General features: G+C 49.8%; 1 protein-coding gene across 1 annotated transcript in view; it reads right to left on the reverse strand.

Moving 5' to 3' along the window:
* LOC140428237 (uncharacterized) overlaps window positions 1–23299 on the reverse strand; it is a 504514-nt gene that overhangs the window by 281985 nt on the left and 199230 nt on the right. Inside the window, exons 6-7 of the mRNA XM_072514486.1 lie at window positions 16961–17054; window positions 4284–4393 (exon numbers count right to left, since the gene is read on the reverse strand). Of these exons, the coding sequence (XP_072370587.1) occupies window positions 4284–4393; window positions 16961–17054 (204 nt within the window). The remainder of the gene's footprint in view (window positions 1–4283; window positions 4394–16960; window positions 17055–23299) is intronic.

Here is a 23299-nt window from a genome sequence, read left to right on the forward strand (position 1 = left end):
CAGAGCTGGGCTGAGAGGTGGCAAATGGAGTTTAATGTAGAGAAGTGTGAGGTGATTCACTTTGGAAGGAATAACAGGAATGCGGAATATTTGGCTAATGGTAAAGTTCTTGAAAGTGTGGATGAGCAGAGGGATCTAGGTGTCCATGTACATAGATCCCTGAAAGTTGCCACCCAGGTTGATAGGGTTGTGAAGAAGGCCTATGGAGTGTTGGCCTTTATTGGTAGAGGGATTGAGTTCCGGAGTCGGGAGGTCATGTTGCAGCTGTACAGAACTCTGGTACGGCCGCATTTGGAGTATTGCGTACAGTTCTGGTCACCGCATTATAGGAAGGACGTGGAGGCTTTGGAGCTGGTGCAGAGGAGATTTACCAGGATGTTGCCTGGTATGGAGGGAAAATCTTATGAGGAAAGGCTGATGGACTTGAGGTTGTTTTCGTTGGAGAGAAGAAGATTAAGAGGAGACTTAATAGAGGCATACAAAATGATCAGGGGGTTAGATAGGGTGGACAGTGAGAGCCTTCTCCCGCGGATGGAAATGGCTGGCATGAGGGGACATAGCTTTAAACTGAGGGGTAATAGATATAGGACAGAGGTCAGAGGTAGGTTCTTTACGCAAAGAGTAGTGAGGCCGTGGAATGCCCTACCTGCTACAGTAGTGAACTCGCCAACATTGAGGGCATTGAAAAGTTTATTGGATAAACATATGGATGATAATGGCATAGTGTAGGTTAGATGTCTTTTGTTTCGGTGCAACATCGTGGGCCGAAGGGCCTATCCTGCGCTGTATTGTTCTATGTTCTATGTTCTATAATTTATTTGAGAGAGTACGCCAGCAAAAGGTCATGTACGGTCTAGACGAAAGAGAGGAAGTTAAACTTATAGTAATGAGCCTTGACCAGTCCGTCAGCTCAGCTTTACCAGAGCCCCAGAATGTAGGAGGAGGAATCTACAGGAGATGAAAACGGCCATTTTAGATGCGATCGGGTACAACAAGGGAGAACCAGTAGAAGGTTTAAACCGCTGTCGGCAAAAGAAGGGAGAGCATCCGACTGCATTTGCAGGTCGCCTTTGGATCCATTTTAAAGCAGTATTTGGGGAATTGAACCGCGCACACTTAGATAACGATGACACAACTAAATGGGCCTGCATTTTAGTCTCCCAAGCCACAGAAGTAGGTCAAAAGGCTTGTGTAAATTACCACCCCGCAGACATCAGTTTGGGTTGTAAAGCGACTCTCCAGAGCTTGGGAACAATCCCTACATAGGAAGGCAGATCAGAGGCAAATATGCACCCAGTCAGGACTGATCAGGACCTAGCATGGGTAAATGAGGGCAGGCATGAAGGACAGCACCCCAGAGCACAGGCACCACAAGGTTGCTATAATTGTGGACACATGGGACATTACGCCCGCGAATGCAGACAAAACCCCCTGAACCAGCAACGGCACCAGCAATCAAACGCGCCACCTAGGAACAATGTGAGGCCCATACATAGCATTAGCGCCCGAAAAGATAATGCAGTCATCAACATCACAGATTGATGGTGTTCGGACTCCCCAACTTAGGTCTGCGACACACTCTGGGACAAGTCAGGCAGACTAGTAGTCACAGGCACAGTCCGGGGACATCCAGTAGAGTTCCTTTGGGACACAGGAGGGTCCCGCACCACTTTAAACTCCTCCACAATGTTTCAGCGCGACAAATGGTCCATCACAAACACCATCACCCTCAGTGGATTTACAGGACATGTACAGCAGGGATACATTACAGTCCCCTTAGATATTCAGATAGGAACCATAAACACCAGGCACTCCGTTGTTTTAGACGACTTGCCCCAAACAGCCGAGAACAGCCCCCAGATGCCCTGTCCCGCGGCACATGTGCCAGCGCGCAAGATGACCGACTACGGGCTATCCACGATGACCTCTGCCACTCGGGGGTCACCCGGCTTATCCACCGTATCAAGGTCCACAACCTGCCCTACTCCACCGAGGAGGTTAGAGCCATGACCAGGGACTGCCAGATCTGTGTGGAGTGTAAACCACACTTCTATCGACCAGATAAGGCCCACCTGGTAAAGGCATCCCGGCCCTTTGAGCGCCTCAGTATCGATTTCAAAGGGCCCGTCCCCTCCAATAACCGCAATACATATTTCCTCAATATTATTGATGAGTTCTCCCGCTTCCCCTTTGCAATTTCTTGCCCCGATATGACCACGTCCACCGTCATTAAAGCCCTACAAAGTGTCTTCATCCTGTTTGGTTTTCCCAATTATGGCCACAGTGACCGGGGCTCGTCATTCATGAGTGACGAACTGCGTCAGTACCTGCTCAGTAAGGGCATCGCCTCAAGCAGGCCTACTAGTTATAACCTCAGGGGAAACGGGCAGGTGGAGAGGGAGAACACAACGGTTTGGAAGACCGTCCTACTGACCATGCGGTCCAGGAATCTCCCAGTTCCTTACTGGCAGGAGGTCCTCCCCGATGCGCTCCACTCTATTAGGTCCCTACTTTGCACAGCCACAAACGAGACCTCTCATGACCGCCTATTTGTTTTCCCCGGGAGATCCACCTCAGGGGCCTCGCTTCCGTCCTGGCTGAAGACATCTGAGTCCTACTCAGAAAACACGTCAGGAGCCATAAGGCCGATCCTCTGGTAGAGAGGGTCCAGCTCTACACTCAAACCCCCAGTACGCTTATATCGAACACCCCGATGGCCGACAAGATACAGTCTCCCTCCGGGACCTGGCGCCTGCCAGTTCCACCACCACTGCCACTACCACCACCACCGCCCCTCCACTATATCCCGCCCAACCTACCATGACCAGCGCCCCCGCCCCTTTATGGCTCCCGTCCACCATTCCCCCTTCACCGGTCCACAGGAATGAAGCTCCCGAAGAGACGCTCCCGGAGTCCACGTCTGTACCCGCACCGGCGCCCCCACTACCGATGCCAGCACGGATGAGCTCGACATCAGGCCAGAACCGACGCCAGAGCTTCGGCGATCACAGCGCACAATCCGTGCGCCGGACCGGCTGAACTTATGAACCCCTCACCCTTGCCGGACTTCATTTTTTCTAACAGGGGGTGAATGTGGTGAATGTATTATACCAATAATCCAGCATTGTATCAGTACCATGCTTGGCCTTTGTATTTGCATCTACGCTATGCTGTTGCCCTTGTGGGCTCGACCTATGAGCCATTGTATGGCATCATCCAGAGGGGAACATGTTGGGACACGTATGGGCTCCGCCCATGGCTCCTCCCCTTGAGGGGGGGTATAAAGAGCAGTCGACCTGTAAGTGGCGCACAGTACTGTTTCAGTCGCAGGCAGGCACTATTCTAAGTTGATTAAAGCCACGGTTTACTTTACTCTTGTCTCGAGTGAATTGATGGTCGCATCATTTGGCATGTCGGAAGACCCGGAAGTCCAGGGGCGATAGAGGCCGATGTCTTGACCTTTGCCTCACTGGTAGCCCGGAGACAGATTTTGTTTGAATGGAGGGACTTGGGGTCGCCAAAGCCGGGAATGTGTGTGCGAGCGACCTCACGGAATTCCTGAGACTGGGAAAAATCAAGTTCACTTTGAGAGGGACTGTGGAGGAGTTTGCCCGAAGATGGAAGCCATTTATTGACTTCTTCAAGGATAGTTAAGACGGCAGCAGTGAGAAGGGTGGGCGGTGGGGTGTTATTTATTTGTTATAAGATTTCCTGTTTGTTCTCTTTTTGGTTGTGTTTCATGTATGTATATAAATGCCTTAATAAAAATATTTTTTAAAATAGAAGATTAAGAAAAAGATGTTCAAATGGTGAAATGTAAAATATGGAACAAGAGAGGAGAGTTAGACAACAGACACACAAATTGAACAGATACAGAGAGAGAGATGAGGAGATTTCTTTTTTACACAGAGAGAAGTTGTGATCTGGATGCCTGAAATGATGTTAAAAACAGAATTAGACAATTAAATTATTCACAGGGCTATAGGAATTCAGCACAGGGGTGGGATTAATAGGATAATTGTACCAAGGTACATGAGAGATGGCCCAAACGACCATATCCTGTTCCTTAAAATTTATTCCATGATCCTAAATATATTGGGAGATGAAATAATGTGAGGATTACGTCCTCCTAAAGATTACTAGATTACTACCTCTCAGCAATCATCAAAAACACCGTCCCAACATTCTCTCAGAGAAGTGCTGTGTACACAGTCACACTCAGAAACAGTACAAACTGAAGCACACTGCAGGATGACATTATCATCAATGTAGCTAATACTTACTATTCCATCACAAGAATCATCTCATGCTTGGTCTCAAAGGCATCGTAAAGTTGAATAAGATTCACATGGTTCAGCAGATTCATAACCTGCACCTCGTTACTGATAGTGTCCTACGGACAGAAATAACAAGCGATAAACAGGGAAATTCAACAGGTTTCAGTTACTTGCTGTCCAAGCGTGTGGAACAGTCAAGGGAGAGTATCAGGAATACAGAATAGAGAGAATGACAGAGATAGAGAGGAATCTGAGATAGTGAAAAGAGAAAGCTTGGTGGAGATAATGGGTGGGATTCTTCAGTACCCCAGCTGCATGTAACTTGGCCGTGCGCCATTTGCTGGTGGAGGAATTCTATCTTCCCGCCACTTGGGATTTCCCAATGTAACCATCCCACATCGCCGGGAAACGTGTGGGAGCGGGTGTTGCTGGCGGGAAAAGTGAATCCCAGCCTATATCTCCCTGTCTGTCAGTTCTCTCTCTCTCTCTCTGTTTGTCAGCTCTCCCTCTCTCTCTCTGTCTGTTTGTCAGCTCTCCCTCTCTCTCTCTATGTTTGTTTGTGTGGTCGTATGTATTGGGGGTCATGTGGGACTGGAAGCCCTAATGTCATTGGCTGACAGATCCCGGGTCCTGGTTGGCCGTTGACCTCAAGCTCCGCCCTGAAGGCGGAGTATGAGAAGCCGGAGTCTTCCCCCACAGGCCAGTTTACTATCGAGCTGCTGGGGAACAGACACGCTTAATAAAGCCTCATCGACTTCACTCTATTCGTCTCATGGAGTCTAATTTATTAAGCGTGCCTAAAAAGGACTATGGAGCTCAGGATCATTCCAGAATGCCTGAGGATCAGCCCCCACGCAGTGAACGCGGCAGCAGCCTTCAAACACTGGCAGACTTGCTTCGGGGCCTACATCAGAACGACCACCGGCCGAGTCTCAGACGAACAAAAACTGCAGGTCCTGCACTCGAGGGTGAGCACGGAGATTTTCACCCTCATTGAAGACACCGACGATTTCCAGACGGCGTTCACAGCACTCAGAAGTCTCTACGTTCGCCCAGTTAACCAAATCTACGCTCGCTACCAGCTCGCGACGAGACGGCAAGCTCCCGGAGAATCGATGGATGAATTCTACGCCGCGCTGCTGATTTTGGGACGAGCCTGCAGCTGCCCGTCGGTGAACGCAAACGAACACACGGACATGTTAATGCGCGATGCTTTTGTGGCAGGTATGCAATCCTCCCAAATCCGCCAAAGACTTCTAGAAAAAGAGTCGCTAGGACTCTCAGAGGCACGGGCCTTAGCAGCCTCCCTAGACGTGGCCGCGCGTAATACCCGCACCTACGGCCCCGACCGCGCGGCAGGCCATTGGGCCCCGTACGTACCCGTCGCGGCAAACCCCCTACCCCCCCCCCCCCCACCGGACACCCCACAGGCTTGCGCGGTCCAAACGCCGAGTCGCACCGGGGGCGCCCACTGTTATTTCTGCGGCCAGAGGAAACACCCCCGACAGCGCTGTCCGGCCCGCGCAGCCATCTGCAAAAGCTGCGGGAAAAAGGGCCATTATGCGGTTGTGTGCCGGTCCCGCGAGGTCGCCGCCGTCCCAGGAGCACAGGGAGCCCTGCAAGCAGTCTATGCGCCCCAACCCCCCCAGCACGCCATGTACGACCCGCAGGCGCAGCCGCTCTGGGTCCCGACCAACGCGGTCCCGGGAGAACTGGGAGCCCTGCACGCCGCCTACGCTCCCCAACCCCCCTCCCCGCAGCCCATGTATGACCCGCCGCCGGCGCTACCGCTTTGGGTCCCGGCCAACACTCTCCACGGAGAGGAGGGAGTTTTTCGCGTCCCTAATGCCACCCTAACCCCCGTCCCGCGCCCCACGCCTGACCTGCCGGCGCCACCTACTTGGACCCCGACCACCGCTGTCCCCGGTGATGGAGCTCCGCGCGGTCCTTGCGCTCGCGGCCCCACGCCTGACCCGCCGGCGCCGCCGACTTGGGCCCCGACCACCGCTGTCCCCGGTGAAGGAGCTCTGCGCGGTCCTAGCACCCGCGGTCCTAGCGCTCGCGGTGAGGGAGCGCCACGCGGTCCTAGCGCTCACGGTCCTAGCACTCCCCAGTCCCCCAGCACACCATGTGCGATCCGCAGACACCGCCATTTTGGGTCCCGACCACCATGAGGGGAGGAGGGGCGCCGATGTGCGACCCGCAGACGCCGCCATTTTGGGTCCCGACCACCACGAGGGGAGGAGGGGCGCCGCCATCTTGGACCGCCCCAGACCTGTACGACGCATGTGGGCGGCCATTTTGTCCACCCCCGCCGCCATCTTGTGACCCCCCCAGCCACGTGTGATGTATGGGGGCGGCCATTTTATTCATCCCCGACGCCATCTTGGACGGCAACAACGGACCCCACTCCACTACTACAACCACGGCTCGCTTCGATTACGCTCGATCAGGCTCGGCCCCGAAAACTCCAGACGACGACGACAACGGTCCTAATAAACGGCCACGAGACGCCATGCCTAGTCGACTCCGGGAGCATGGAAAGCTTTATACACCCCGACACGGTAAGACGCTGTTCCTTGTCCACCTATCCCAGCGCACAAAAGATTTGCCTAGCTGCAGGATCCCACTCCGTACAGATCCAGGGATTCTGCATAGTTACCCTTACGGTGCAGGGGAGGGAGTTCAAAAACTACAAACTTAACGTCCTTCCCCAACTCTGTGCCCCCACCTTGCTGGGATTAGATTTCCAATGTAATCTACAGAGCCTTACGTTCAAATTCGGCGGCCCCATACCCCCACTCACTATCTGCGGCCTCGCAACCCTCAAAGTGCAACCCCCGTCCTTGTTTGCGAACCTCACCCCTGATTGCAAACCCGTCGCCACTAGGAGCAGACGGTACAGCGCCCAGGACCGGACCTTCATTCGGTCCGAAGTCCAGCGGCTACTAAAGGAGGGCATAATCCAGGCCAGCAATAGTCCCTGGAGAGCGCAGGTGGTAGTAGTGAAGACAGGGGAGAAACAAAGGATGGTCATTGACTACAGCCAGACCATCAACAGGTACACACAACTAGACGCGTACCCTCTCCCCCGCATATCCGACATGGTCAATCGGATTGCCCAATATAAAGTCTTCTCCACCGTGGACCTCAAGTCCGCCTACCATCAGCTCCCCATCCGCCCAAGTGACCGCAAGTACACAGCCTTCGAGGCAGACGGGCGATTATACCATTTCCTACGGGTCCCTTTTGGCGTCACAAACGGGGTCTCGGTCTTCCAACGGGAGATGGACCGAATGGTTGATCAACATGGGTTGCGGGCCACGTTCCCGTATCTCGACAATGTAACCATCTGCGGCCACGATCAGCAGGACCACGACGCCAACCTCCAGAAATTCCTCCAGACCGCCAAAGCCTTGAACCTCACGTACAACGAGGACAAGTGCGTTTTTAGCACCGACCGGCTAGCCATTCTGGGCTACATAGTACGCAATGGGATAATAGGCCCCGACCCCGAAGGTATGCGCGCACTCATGGAATTTCCCCTCCCGCACTGCCCAAAAGCCCTGAAACGCTACTTGGGGTTCTTTTCGTACTACGCCCAGTGGGTCCCCCAGTACGCAGACAAGGCCCGCCCCCTAATACAGACCACGACCTTCCCTCTGTCGACAGAGGCTTGCCAGGCCTTCAGCCACATCAAAGCGGATATCGCAAAGGCCACGATGCGCGCCATCGACGAGTCCCTCCCCTTCCAGGTCGAGAGCGACGCCTCCGACGTAGCTCTAGCGGCCACCCTTAACCAAGCGGGCAGACCCGTGGCCTTTTTCTCCCGAACCCTCCACGCCTCAGACATCCACCACTCCTCAGTGGAAAAGGAAGCCCAAGCCATAGTGGAAGCTGTGCGACATTGGAGGCATTACCTGGCCGGCAGGAGATTCACTCTCCTCACTGACCAACGGTCGGTAGCTTTCATGTTCGATAATGCACAGCCGGGCAAAATTAAAAATGACAAGATCTTAAGGTGGAGGATCGAGCTCTCCACCTTCAACTATGTGATCTTGTACCGTCCCAGAAAGCTGAACGAGCCGTCCGATGCCCTATCCCGCGGCACATGTGCCAACGCACAAATTAACCGCCTCCAAACCCTCCACGAGGACCTCTGCCACCCGGGGGTCACTCGGTTTTACCACTTCATCAAGTCCCGCAATCTCCCATACTCTTTAGAGGAGGTCCGTACAGTCACAAGGGACCGCCACATCTGCGCGGAATGCAAGCCGCATTTTTTCAGGCCAGATGGAGCGCACCTGATTAAGGCTTCCCGCCCCTTTGAACGCCTCAGTCTCGATTTCAAAGGGCCCCTCCCCTCCACCGACCACAACGCATATTTTCTTAATGTAGTGGACGAATACTCCCGCTTCCCTTTTGCCATTCCCTGCTCTGACATGACCGCGGCCACAGTCATTAAAGCCCTGAACAGCATCTTCACACTGTTCGGTTACCCCGCATACGTCCACAGCGGTAGGGGGTCCTCTTTCATGAGTGACGAGCTGCGCCAGTTCCTGCTCAGCAAGGGCATAGCCTCAAGCAGGACGACCAGCTACAACCCCCGGGGGAACGGGCAAGTAGAAAGGGAGAACGGCACGGTCTGGAAGGCCGTCCTACTGGCCCTACGGTCCAGGGATCTCCCAGTTTCACGGTGGCAGGAGGTCCTCCCGGACGCTCTCCATTCCATCCGGTCGTTATTAAGTACGAGCACTAATCAAACGCCTCACGAGCATCTCCTTGTCTTCCCTAGGAGGTCCTCCTCTGGAACGTCGCTGCCGACCTGGCTGGCGGCCCCAGGACCCATCCTGCTCCGAAAGCATGTGCGGGCACATAAGGCGGACCCGTTGGTCGAAAGGGTTCACCTCCTCCACGCAAACCCCCAGTACGCCTACGTGGAGTACCCCGACGGCCGACAGGACACGGTCTCCCTGCGGGATCTGGCGCCCGCCGGCAACACGCACACCCCCCCCGACACCATCAACCCAACCCCCCCCCTTCCTGCCACCGCACCCCGCGACCGCCCCCTTCCCAGGAGGATCGGTTCCCCTCCCTTTTGCACCGACAGCTGAAACCGTACGGCTCCTGGAGGCGACAACACTGGTACAAGCACCACCACCACCGCCGGGGCCGAGGCGATCGACACGGACGACCAGACCGCCCGACCGACTCGTGGCGTCGATGTAAAACAAAGATGGACTGTTCACAAGAACATTTTGCTTTTCTTCCTATACCCTCTGTAAATAGTTGCAACGGGACGAAATTGTCCAATACTGTATTGCCATGTGAATGTTTTATCCTCCCAGGACCAGCCCTGTAAACCCTTACCACCATACGAAGCATCACCCCGCTGGGTTCATTTTTGACAAGGGGGGAATGTGGTAGTATGTATTGGGGGTCATGTGGGACTGGAAGCCCTAATGTCATTGGCTGACAGATCCCGGGTCCTGGTTGGCCGTTGACCTCAAGCTCTGCCCTGAAGGCGGAGTATAAGAAGCCGGAGTCTTCCCCTGCAGGCCAGTTTACTATCGAGCAGACACGTGGAACAGACACGCTTAATAAAGCCTCATCGACTTCACTCTATTCGTCTCATGGAGTCTTTGTGCGCTACAATTTGTCAGTTCTCCCTCTCTCTCTCTGACTGTTTGTCAGCTCTCCCTTTCTCTCTCTCTGTTTGTCAGCTCTACCTCGCTCTCTGTCTGTTTGTCAGCTCTCCCTTTCTCTCTCTGTTTGTCAGCTCTCCCTCTCTCCCTGTCTGTTTGTCAGTTCTCCCTCTCTCTGTGACTGTTTGTCAGCTCTCCCTCTCTCTCTCTGTTTGTCAGCTCTCCCTCTCTCTCTGTCTGTTTGTCAGCTCTCCCTCTCTCCCTGTATGTTTGTCAGCTCTCCCTCTCTCCCTATCTGTTTGTCAGTTCTCCCTCTCTCTCTCTCTGTCTGTTTGTCAGCTCTCTCTCTCTGTTTTTCAGCTCGCCCTCTCTCGCTGTTTGTTTGTCAACCTTTCCTCTATTTCTGTTCGTCAGCTCTCTCTGTCTGTTTGCCTGCTCCCTCTCTGTCTGTTTGTCTGCTCTCCCACTCTCAGTCTGTTTGTCAGCTCTCTCTCTCTCTCTGTCTGTTTATCCGCTCTCCCTCTCTCTGTCTGTTTGTCAGCTCTCTCTCCCTCTCTCTGTTTGTCCACTTTCCCTCTCTCTCAGTCTAATTGTCAGCTCTCTCTCTCTCTCTCTCTCTCTGTTTGGCTGCTCATCCTCTCAGTCTGTTTGTCAGCTCTCCGTCTCTCGCTCTGTCTGTTTGTCATCTCCCTCTCTCTCTGTTTGTCAGCTCACCCTGTCTCTCTGTCTGTTTGTCAGCTTTTCCTCTCTTTCTGTCTGTTTGTCAGCTCTGTCTGTTTGCCTGCTCCCTCGCCGTCTGTTTGTCAGCTCTCTCTCTCTGTTTGTCCGCTCTCCCTCTCTCTCTGTTTATCCGCTCTCCCCCTCTCTCTCTCTCTGTTTGTCCGCTCTCCCTCTCTCTCTGTTTGTCCGCTCTCCCTCTCTCTCTGCATGTTTATCCGCTCTCCCTCTCTCTCTGTCTGTTTGTCAGCTCTCTCTCTCTGTTTGTCCACTCTCCCTCTCTCTCTGTCTATTTGTCAGCTCTCTCTCTATCTCTGTTTATCCGCTCTCCCCCTCTCTCTCTGTCTGTTTGTCAGCTCTCTCTCTCTTTCGGTCTGTTTATGAGCTCTCCCTCTCTCTGTCTGTTTGTCAGCTTTCCCTCCCTCTCTGTCTGTTTGTCCGCTCTCCCTCTCTCGGTCTGTTTGTCAGCTTTCCCTCTCTCTCTGTCTGTTTGTCAGCTCTCCCTCTCTCTGACTGTTTGTCAGCTCTCCCTCTCTCTCTGTCTGTTTGTCAGCTCTCCCTCTCTCTGACTGTTTGTCAGCTCTCCCTCTCTCTCTGTCTGTTTGTCAGCTCTCCCTCTCTCTGACTGTTTGTCAGCTCTCCCTCTCTCTGTCTGTTTGTCAGCTCTCCCCCTCTCTCTCTGTCTGTTTGTCAGCTCTCCCTCTCTCTCTGTCTGTTTGTCAGCTACCCCTCTCTCTCTGACTGTTTGTCAGCTCTCCCTCTCTCTGTCTGTTTGTCAGCTCTCCCCCTCTCTCTCTGTCTGTTTGTCAGCTACCCCTCTCTCTCTGTCTGTTTGTCAGCTCTCCCTCTCTCTCTGTCTGTTTGTCAGCTCTCCCTCTCTCTCTGACTGTTTGTCAGCTCTCCCCCTCTCTCTCTGTCTGTTTGTCAGCTCCCCCTCTCTCTCTGACTGTTTGTCAGCTCTCCCCCTCTCTCTCTGTCTGTTTGTCAGCTCTCCCTCTCTCTGACTGTTTGTCAGCTCTCCCCCTCTCTGTCTGTTTGTCAGCTCTCCCTCTCTCTGACTGTTTGTCAGCTCTCCCTCTCTCTCTGTCTGTTTGTCAGCTCTCCCTCTCTCTCTGACTGTTTGTCAGCTCTCCCTTTCTCTTTGACTGTTTGTCAGCTCTCCCTCTCTCTCTGACTGTTTGTCAGCTCTCCCCCTCTCTCTCTGTCTGTTTGTCAGCTCTCCCTCTCTCTCTGACTGTTTGTCAGCTCTCCCTCTCTCTCTGACTGTTTGTCAGCTCTCCCTCTCTCTCTGACTGTTTGTCAGCTCTCCCTCTCTCTCTGACTGTTTGTCAGCTCTCCCCCTCTCTCTCTGTCTGTTTGTCAGCTCTCCCTCTCTCTCTCTGTTTGTCAGCTCTACCTCTCTCTCTGTCTGTTTGTCAGCTCTCTCTTTCTCTCTCTCTGTTTGTCAGCTCTCCCTCTCTTTCTCTGTCTGTTTGTCAGCTCTCCCTCTCTCTCTCTGACTGTTTGTCAGCTCTACCTCTCTCTCTGTCTGTTTGTAAGCTCTCCCTTTCTCTCTCTCTGTTTGTCAGCTCTCCCTCTCTCTCTGTCTGTTTGTCAGCTCTCCCTTTCTCTCTCTCTGTTTGTCAGCTCTCCCTCTCTCTCTCTGTCTGTTTGTCAGCTCTCCCTCTCTCTCTCTGTCTGTTTGTCAGCTCTCCCTCTCTCTCTCTGTCTGTTTGTCAGCTCTCCCTTTCTCTCTGTCTGTTTGTTAGCTCTCCCTCTCTCCCTGTCTGTTTTTCAGTTCTCCCTCTCTCTCTGTCTGTTTGTCAGCTCTCTCTCTTTGTTTTTCAGCTCGCCCTCTCTCGCTGTTTGTCAACCTTTCCTCTATTTCTGTTCGTCAGCTCTCTCTGTCTGTTTGCCTGCTCCCTCTCTGTCTGTTTGTCCGCTCTCCCACTCTCAGTCTGTTTGTCAGCTCTCTCTCTCTCTCTCTCTGTCTGTTTATCCGCTCTCCCTATCTCTGTCTGTTTGTCAGCTCTCTCTCTCTCTCTCTGTCTGTTTATCTGCTCTCCCTCTCTCTGTCTGTTTGTCCGCTCTCCCACTCTCAGTCTGTTTGTCAGCTCTCTCTCTCTGTCTGTTTATCCGCTCTCCCTCTCTCTGTCTGTTTGTCAGCTCTCCCTCTCTGACTGTTTGTCAGCTCTCCCTCTCTCTCTCTCTCTGTTTGTCAGCTCTCCCTTTCTCTCTGTCTGTTTGTCAGCTCTCCCTCTCTCCCTGTCTGTTTTTCAGTTCTCCCTCTCTCTCTGTCTGTTTGTCAGCTCTCCCTTTCTCTCTCTCTGTTTGTCAGCTCGCCCTCTCTCGCTGTTTGTCAACCTTTCCTCTATTTCTGTTTGTCAGCTCTCTCTGTCTGTTTGCCTGCTCCCTCTCTGTCTGTTTGTCCGCTCTCCCACTCTCAGTCTGTTTGTCAGCTCTCTCTCTCTCTCTGTCTGTTTATCCGCTCTCCCTCTCTCTGTCTGTTTGTCAGCTCTCCCTCTCTCTCTCTGACTGTTTCAGCTCTCCCTTTCTCTCTCTCTGTTTGTCAGCTCTCACTCTCTCTCTGTCAGCTCTACCTCTCTCTCTGTCTGTTTGTCAGCTCTCCCTTTCTCTCTGTTTGTCAGCTCTCCCTCTCTCTCTGTCTGTTTGTCAGCTCTCCCTCTCTCTCTCTCTGTTTGTCAGCTCTCCCTCTCTCTCTGTCTGTTTGTCAGCTCTCCCTCTCTCCCTGTATGTTTTTCAGTTCTCCCTCTCTCTCTGACTGTTTGTCAGCTCTCTCTCTCTCTCTCTCTGTCTGTTTGTCAGCTCTCTCTCTCTGTTTTTCAGCTCGCCCTCTCTCGCTGTTTGTTTGTCAACCTTTCCTCTATTTCTGTTTGTCAGCTTTCTCGGTCTGTTTGCCTGGTCCCTCTCTGTCTGTTTGTCCGCTCTCCCACTCTCAGTCTGTTTTTCAGCTCTCTCTCTCTCTCTGTCTGTTTATCCGCTCTCCCTCTCTCTGTCTGTTTGGTCAGCTCTCTCTCCCTCTCTCTGTTTGTCCACTTTCCCTCTCTCTCAGTCTAATTGTCAGCTCTCTCTCCCTCTCTCTCTCTCTCTCTCTCTGTTTGGCTGCTCTTCCTCTCTCTCAGTCTGTTTGTCAGCTCTCCCTCTCTCGCTCTGTCTGTTTGTCATCTCCCTCTCTCTCTGTTTGTCAGCTCTCCCTCTCTCTCTGTCTGTTTGTCAGCTTTTCCTCTCTTTCTGTCTGTTTGTCAGCTCTGTCTGTTTGCCTGCTCCCTCGCCGTCTGTTTGTCCGCTCTCCCTCTCTCTCTCTCTCTCTCTCTCTGTTTGTCAGCTCTCTCTCTGTTTGTCCGCTCTCCCTCTCTCTCTGTCTATTTGTCAGCTCTCTCTCTCTCTCTGTTTGTCCGCTCTCCCTCTCTCTCTGTGTCTATCCGCTCTCCCTCTCTCTCTGTCTGTTTGTCAGCTCTCTCTCTCTGTTTGTCCACTCTCCCTCTCTCTCTATTTGTCAGCTCTCTCTCTATCTCTGTTTATCCGCTCTCCCCCTCTCTCTCTGTCTGTTTGTCAGCTCCCCCTCTCTCACCGTTTGTCCGCTCTCCCTCTCTCTCAGTCTGTTTGTCAGCTCTCTCTCTTTCGGTCTGTTTATGAGCTCTCCCTCTCTCGGTCTGTTTGTCAGCTTTCCCTCTCTCTCTGTCTGTTTGTCAGCTCTCCCTCTCTCTCTGACTGCTTGCCAGCTCTCCCTCTCCTTGTGTCTGTTTGTCAGCGCTCTCTCTCTCTCTCTGTCTGTTTGTTAGTTCCTCTTTCTCTCTCCCTGTTTGTCAGCTCCCTCTCTCTCTCTGTTTTATGTCAGCTCTGTGATGATATGTGTTGGGGGACATTTTCTGATACTGGACTATGATACAAATTATAGGTGGCCCTGTAACTACATTTTTGCTCCTATATTACTTTTGAATAGTTCTGCTGAGACAAAAGGTAATCTGACTTAGGTGCCTGTTTAGAAGAGGCAATTTGTCGAACTATATAGTGCATACACAATGCTTGTTAATATTAGAAAGGACACAAAATGGCTGTTAGCTATTAAAGCAATACTAAAGACACAAAATGGCTGAACTATCCACTTTCCTGAAAAATAAGTTACAAACTGTGTAAACTACCTCATGAGAACCTAGGGAGTATCTCAACAGCTATTGATAACAGCTTCACAGAGCAAGGAATGCAATGTATAAGCTCAAGGTCCCCCGCTGTAGACAGGACATATCCTTGTGTTAGTTTTGAATGACTTCTGTATGAAGTATGGGGCGGGTAAGACAACACCCACTTTAACCATATATGTGATAACTGGGATGCTAAGAAAATTGATTGACTGCATGTAATGGATTGTGACGCGAATAGTTGATTGTAAATGTAAATGATATGTAAATGAGAATACAACTAATTCCACCCCTTGAATCTGTATATTAACCCAATGCGAACCTTAGCTCAAGTGAGAAAGAGGATTGTGAGACTGCGTAGTCTCCAAATCTTTCTCCCAGATCTGAAATAATAAACTGCTTCTTTACTTACTCGAACAGGCCTACGTGTGAATATTTTCACCTCAAACAATATGCATAACGTAAGTTTGTACATATTATGCACGACCTCCGATCATTTATTAAAGATAGTCACCATGGCTTTGTGAGGGCAGGTCATGCCTCACAAACCTCATTGAATTCTTTGAGGATGTGACGAGACATACTGATGAAGGTCGGGCAGTGGATGTGGTGTATATGGATTTCAGTAAGGCATTTGATAAGGTTCCCCATGGTAGGCTCATTCAGAAAGTTAGGGGGCATGCAATACAGGGAAATTTGGCTGTCTGGATACAAAATTGGCTGCCCGAAAGAAGACAGCGAGTGGTAGTGGATGGAAAGTAGATCTGTTCTGGGATCTCTGCTCTTTGTGGGTTTTATAAATGACTTGGATGAGCAAGTGGAAGGGTGGGTTAGTAATCCCTGGGGTGATGGTGATGGGGATGGGCAAAGGGGGAAGGAGGGTGGGGAGAATGGGACACCCCCAACGCCGGCATCATTACCCCGCACCCCCAAAGTCCTGAATGTTCAATACATGGTTAAAGGCAAGATTTTTGGAAGTGTGCAGGAACAGAGGGATCTTGGCATCCACGTACATAGATCCCTCAAAGTTGTCACCCAGGTTGATAGGGTTGTTAAGAAGGCGTATGGTGTGTTGGCTTTCATTAACAGGAGGATTGAGTTTAAGAGCCGCGAGGTTTTGCTGCAGCTTTATAAAACCCTCTTAGACCACACTTGGAATATTGGGCGGGATTCTCTCATCCCGTGGCAGAGTTTCCACGCCGTCGTACGTAAACACCGTCGTAAATGGGCCGCTCCCAGGACTAAATCTGGCCCCTAATTCACGCCGCTCCAGCTGCCGATCCCGGCATGAAATGGGCGCCACAGGATCCGCGCATACACAATGGCGCTGGCGCCAACACGCACATGCGCAGTGGCACCAACGCGCGCATGTGCAGCGGCTTCCTTCAACGCGCCGGCCCCGACACTTTCAGCTGGCTCTTTCAGCTCTCCCCCTCGCTCTCTGTTTGTCAGCTCCTTCTACTTCTCTTTCAGCTCTCCCCCTCGCTCTCTGTTTGTCAGCTCCTTCTGCTTCTTTTTCAGCTCTCCCTCTCTCCGAATGCTTGGAAATTAAATTTGCCCTATGTTATGAACCAAAGTTCTATTCCTGAATAACATAGAACATACTATGCAGAAGGAGGCCATTTGGCCCATCGAGTTCGCACTGACCCACTTAAGCCCTCACTTCCACCCTATCCCTGTAACCGAATAACCACTCCTAACCTTTTTGGACACTAAGGCCAATTTATCATGGCCAATCCACCTAATCTGCACATCTTTGGACTGTGGGAGGAAACCGGAGCAACCGGAGGAAACCCACGCAGACACGGGGAGAACATGCAGACTCCGCACAGACAGTGACCCAGCGGGGAATCAAACCTGGGACCCTGGCGCTGTGAAGCCACAGTGCTATCCACTTGTGCTACCGTGCTGCCCAATCATTGATGGAACAGTGGAGAAGGGACATGCAAAGTTACGACTCCTATCGGAATGGCATCACTCAGTCTCTGAGTAAATTTACACATTCCCCACCCTCATTGAGACTTTCATCCAAAGTTACATGGCTCTCAGCTAAGTCACTGACCACAATCCTTTCAGCCCTGTATGTGTGAGGGGAAATCTACAGGGTTAAACACAGTCACTATTAGAATGATCTCGATAAGTGGCTGTTATAGTTTTAGAATAAAGACATTTCCACCCTGACCTTTTCTTTGACAGATCGAGCTTTGATGATTTTCATGGCAAGTTGGAGATCTGATGATCGTTCTGTACATGGATGCACACTTCCAAATCGACCCCTAAAATAAAACCAGCACAGTGCTAAAGCCAATTGCAGAACACAAAGGAGCTTATTAGATCACAGTCTGAATCTAAACCTAACACTGATATCTCACACTACACCACACTCAAACTCTGTCACACTCACACTAACTCCTCTGTGTAACACTGATGGCTCACACTCTCTCACACACTGAATCTAAACCTAAATCTGTAATATTGATATCTCACACTCACACTACCTTCTCTGTGTAACACTGATATTTCACTGTCACACTCACAGTAACCCTGTAATATTGATATCTCACACTCTGTCACACTCAAACTCTGTCACACTGACACTCACTCCTCTCTAGAACACTGATAGCTCACGCTCACATTCTGTTCCACTCACACCAACTCCTCTCTGAAACACAGATATCTCATACACTGTCACATCAAACTCTGTTGCACTCACACTAATTCATCTCTGTACACTGGTATTTCATACTCTCACATTCACACTAACTGCTCTCTGGAACATTGATACCTCACACTCTCTCACACTTACTACTAAAGCTACTAGAAAGCTACTAAAAAAGCTATAAAGAGTAAGATAGATTATGAGGGAAGAGTAAACTTGCTTAGAATATAAAAACAGATAGTAAAAGTTTCTACAAATATATAAAACAAAAAAAGACTGGCTAAAGTAAATATTGGTTCTTTAGAGGGTGAGAAGGGAGATTTAATAATGGGAGATGAAGGAATGGTTGACCAACTGAACAGGATTTTGGGTCGGTCTTCACAGTGGAAGACACAAATAAGATGCCAGTGAGTGATGGAAATGAGGCTATGACAGGTGAGGACCTTGAGACGATTGTTATCACTAAGGAGGTAATGGGGCTAAGGGTAGACAAGTCTCCTGGCCCTAATGGAATGCATCCCAGGGAACTAAAAGAGATGGCTAGGGATATTACAAATTCACTTGAAATAATTTACCAAAATTCACTAGATTCTGGTCCTCATGGATTGGAAATTAGCAAACGTGACACCACTGCTTTGGAAAAGGTGCAAAGGAGATTTACCAGGATGTTATCTGGAATGGAGAGTAGGTCTTACGAGGAAAGGTTGAGGGTGCTAGGCCTTTTCTCATTAGAACGGAGAAGGATGAGGGGTGGCTTGATAGAGGTTTGTAAGATGATCAGGGGAATAGATAGAATAGACAGTCAGAGACTTTTTCCCCGGGTGGAACAAACCATTACAAGGGAACATAAATTTAAGGTGAATGGTGGAAGGTATAGGGGGGATGTCAGAGGTAGGTTATTTACCCAGAGAGTAGTGGGGGCATGGAATGCACTGCCTGTGGAAGTAGTTGAGTCGGAAACATTAGGGACCTTCAAGCAGCTATTGGATAGGTACATGGATTGCGGTAAAATGATATAGTGTAGATTTATTTGTTCTTAAGGGCAGCACGGTAGCATTGTGGATAGCACAATTGCTTCACAGCTCCAGGGTCCCAGGTTCGATTCCAGCTTGGGTCACTGTCTGTGTGGAGTCTGCACATCCTCCCCGTGTCTGCGTGGGTTTCCTCCGGGTGCTCCGGTTTCCTCCCACAGTCCAAAGATGTGCAGGTTTGGTGGATTGGCCATGATAAATTGCCCTTAGTGTCCAAAATTGCCCTTAGTGTTGGGTGGAGGTGTTGACTTTGGGTAGGGTGCTCTTTCCAAGAGCCGGTGCAGACTCAATGGGCCGAATGGCCTCCTTCTGCATTGTAAATTCAATGATAATCTATGATTAATCTAGGACAAAGGTTCGGCACAACATCGTGGGCCGAAGGGCCTGTTCTGTGCTGTATTTTTCTATGTTCTATGCTTAAAAAAGGAGGTAGGCAGAAAACGGGTAATTATCGGCCAGTTAGCTTAAATTCGGTAGTAGTGAAGATGCTGGAATTTATCATCAAGGAAGAAATAGTGAGGCATCTGGATGGAAATTGTCCCATTGGGAAGGGAATAGATGGGATAGATGCGGGGAGGTTGTTTCCACTGGTGGGTGAAAGCAGAAGTAGGGGGCATATCCTCAAAATAAGGGGAAGTAGATTTAGGCCTGTGTTTAGGAGGAACTTCTTCACCCAAAGGGTTGTGACTCTATGGAATTCTCTGCCCAGTGAAGCAGCTTAGGCTCCTTCATTAAATGTTTTTAAGATAAAGATAGATAGTTTTTTGAAGGATAAAAGAATAAAGGGTTATGGTGTTCGGCCGGGAAAGTGGAGCTGAGTCTACTTAAGATCAGCCATGATCTCAGTGAATGGCAGAGCAGGCTCGAAGGGCCACGTAGTGATCTATGTATGTGCATGTACATAAGGGGTTAATGTGTAATCAGTAGCACCAGATGATCACTAGAGGGCCGGACCAACAGGGGTATAAAAGACACCACATTGGGTCTCTCTCTCTCTCTTTTGGGTGTACTGTGACCAGGACAGGAGGATCAGATTAACTCAGATGGTTAGTGTAGTCAACCATAGTTACTGTAGTTAGATCTTGTTAACCTTATCACTAGTATCAATGTTAAAGTAAAGAACTCACACAATTATTATTATAGTTACTCAATAAACTTTTTGTTACTACTGGATGAGTTCGAGTCTTCTTCATCGAGATTCAGAAGACCTCATCACTAAACAAGGTTTGAGTAACACATATTACACTCCGTAGTATATCAAAACACACAGAGAAGTGTAATAAAAGATAATACATGAGCGTAATAAAAGATGGTACCCGGACTGGTGACTTTAAAAGAACTAGTTAGATTAGGTTAGACAAAAAAAGAAGAAAATTCAAACTGGATATTCGACTCTGGAAGACTTCGCAGCATATGGATCCTCAACACTAACTGATTCGATGGAACTCGTTGGAGCTCCATGGCAGCTGGAAACAACCGGTAATTTAAGTTATAACTGGAGCTAATGATTTGAGCACGGCCTCTGACGCAACAAAAATAGCGCTGCTACTCTCAAGAGCAGGGCATGAAGCTAGAGACATCTACAGTTGCTTTAATTACTTGGAAGGTGAAGACAAAACTAAATTTAAAGTGATTGTCGCAAAATTTGAAGAACAGTGTAAAAGTCAGTGTGGTGAGATGCTGGAAAGATTTAACTTTCATCATAGGTGCCAGAGAAATGGAGAGCCCATCACTGATTTTATAACAGACCTCAAGTTAATAGCACAAGGCTGTAATTATACTGATTTCAGAGATGCTATGATAATGGATCAATTAATTTATGGACGATCTAATAAAAATTTGAGGGAAGAATTTTCACAAAAAAAGTATACAACTCTAGAAATCGCGATACAAAAATGCCTTGTTTATGAACAAAATCAACTCAATACTTTGAGCTTTACAAACAAAGAATCAGTATCTAGAAAACAAATTCCGTAAAAATGACACGAATACTCACCAAGAGGCAGAGGCAGGGTTGAAACAGAAGACGGAAGTTCTGAATGGCAGCCATCTTGCGCGTGTGCAGGCTGACCAGTACGCACCTCCCTAAAAGACGCAAACTGACAAAACTGTGTTTTGCGCATGCGAGAGATTCCTACGCTTTACATCATGACAGGGGGGTGGGCACGGGAGCAATAGGTCAGAAGGTGAGAGCATTGAGGGAGAACTAGGAATAGGGACAGTGTGGCTCTGAGGCAGAGCAGACAGGGAGAAGTTGCTGAACACAGCGGGTCTGGTGGCCTGAAGTGTATATGTTTTAATGCAAGAAGTATTACGGGTAAGGCAGATGAACTTAGAGCTTGGATTAGTACTTGGAACTATGATGTTGTTGCCATTACAGAGACCTGGTTGAGGGAAGGGCAGGATTGGCAGCTAAACATTCCAGGATTTAGATGTTTCAGGTGGGATAAAGGGGGATGTAAAAGGGGTGGCGGAGTTGCACTACTGGTTAGGGAGAATATCACAACTGTGCTGCGGGAGGACACCTCAGAGGGCAGTGAGGCTATATGGGTAGAGATCAGGAATAAGAAGGGTGCAGTCACAATGTTGGGGGTTTACTACAGGCCTCCCAACAGCCAGCGGGAGATAGAGGAGCAGATAGGTAGACAGATTTTGGAAAAGAGTAAAAACAACAGGGTTGTGGTGATGAGAGACTTCAACTTCCCCAATATTGACTGGGACTCACTTAGTGCCAGGGGCTTAGACGGGGCAGAGTTTGTAAGGAGCATCCAGGAGGGCTTCTTAAAACAATATGTAGACAGTCCAACTAGGGAGGGGACGGTACTGGACCTGGTATTGGGGAATGAGCCCGGCCAGGTGGTAGAAGTTTCAGTAGGGGAACATTTCGGGAACAGTGACCACAATTCAGTAAGTTTTAAAGTGCTGGTGGACAAGGATAAGAGTGGTCCTAGGGTGAATGTGCTAAATTGGGGGAAGGCTAATTATAACAATATTAGGCGGGAACTGAAGAACATAGATTGGGGGCGGATGTTTGAGGGCAAATCAACATCTGACATGTGGGAGGCTTTCAAGTGTCAGTTGAAAGGAATTCAGGACCGGCATGTTCCTGTGAGGAAGAAGGATAAATACGGCAATTTTCGGGAACCTTGGATAACGAGAGATATTGTAGGCCTCGTCAAAAAGAAAAAGGAGGCATTTGTTCGGGCTAAAAGGCTGGGTACAGACAAAGCCTGTGTGGAATGTAAGGAAAGTAGGAAGGAACTTAAGCAAGGAGTCAGGAGGGCTAGAAGGGGTCACGAAAAGTCATTGGCAAAGAGGGTTAAGGAAAATCCCAAGGCTTTTTACACGTACATAAAAAGCAAGAGAGTAGCCAGGGAAAGGGTTGGCCCACTGAAGGATAGGCAAGGGAATCTATGTGTGGAGCCAGAGGAAATGGGAGAGGTACTAAATGAATACTTTGCATCAGTATTCACCAAAGAGAAGGAATTGGTAGATGTTGAATCTGGAGAAGGGTGTGTAGATAGCCTGGGTCACATTGAGATCCAAAAAGATGAGGTGTGGGGCGTCTTAAAAAATATTAAGGTAGATAAGTCCCCAGGGCCTGATGGGATCTACCCCAGAATACTGAAGGAGGCTGGAGAGGAAATTGCTGAGGCCTTGACAGAAATCTTTGGAACTCACTGTCTTCAGGTGATATCCCGGAGGATTGGAGAATAGCCAATGTTGTTCCTCTGTTTGAGAAGGGTAGCAAGGATAATCCAGGGAACTACAAGCCGGTGAGCCTTACTACAGTGGTAGGGAAATTACTGGAGAGAATTCTTCGAGACAGGATCTACTCCCATTTGAAAGGGGAGGTCGTGTCTCACTAACTTGATAAGAGTTTTTCGAGGAGGTCACAAAGATGATTGATGCAGGTAGGGCAGTGGATGTTGTCTATATGGACTTCAGTAAGGCCTTTGACAAGGTCCCTCATGGTAGACTAGTACAAAAGGTGAAGTCACACGGGATCAGGGGTGAGCTGGCAAGGTGGATACAGAACTGGCTAGGTCATAGAAGGCAGAGAGTAGCAATGGAAGGATGCTTCTCTAATTGGAGGGCTGTGACCAGTGGTGTTCCGCAGGGATCAGTTCTGGGACCTTTGCTGTTTGTAGTATATATAAATGATTTGGAGGAAAATGTAACTGGTCTGATTAGTAAGTTTGCAGACGACACAAAGGTTGGTGGAATTGCGGATAGCGATGAGGACTGTCAGAGGATACAGCAGGATTTAGATTGTTTGGAGACTTGGGCGGAGAGATGGCAGATGGAGTTTAATCCGGGCAAATGTGAGGTAATGCATTTTGGAAGGTCTAATGCAGGTAGGGAATATACAGTGAATGGTGGAACCCTCAAGAGTATTGAAAGTCAGAGAGATCTAGGAGTACAGGTCCACAGGTCACTGAAAGGGGCAACACAGGTGGAGAAGGTAGTCAAGAAGGCATACGGCATGCTTGCCTTCATTGGCCGGGGCATTGACTATAAGAATTGGCAAGTCATGTTGCAGCTTAGTTAGGTGTTCAATTCTGGTTGCCACACTACCAGAACGATGTGGAGGCTTTAGAGAGGGTGCAGAAGAGATTTACCAGAATGTTGCCTGGTATGGAGGGCATTAGCTATGAGGAGCAGTTGAATAAACTCGGTTTGTTCTCACTGGAATGAAGGAGGTTGAGGGGCGACCTGATAGAGGCTACAAAATTATGAGGGGCATAGACAGAGTGGATAGTCAGAGGCTTTTCTCCAGGGTAGAGGGGTCAATTACTAGGGGGCATAGGTTTAAGGTGAGAGGGGCAAG

This window comes from Scyliorhinus torazame, chromosome 8, assembly GCF_047496885.1.
Source record: "Scyliorhinus torazame isolate Kashiwa2021f chromosome 8, sScyTor2.1, whole genome shotgun sequence".
Taxonomy (NCBI): Eukaryota; Metazoa; Chordata; class Chondrichthyes; order Carcharhiniformes; family Scyliorhinidae; genus Scyliorhinus; species Scyliorhinus torazame.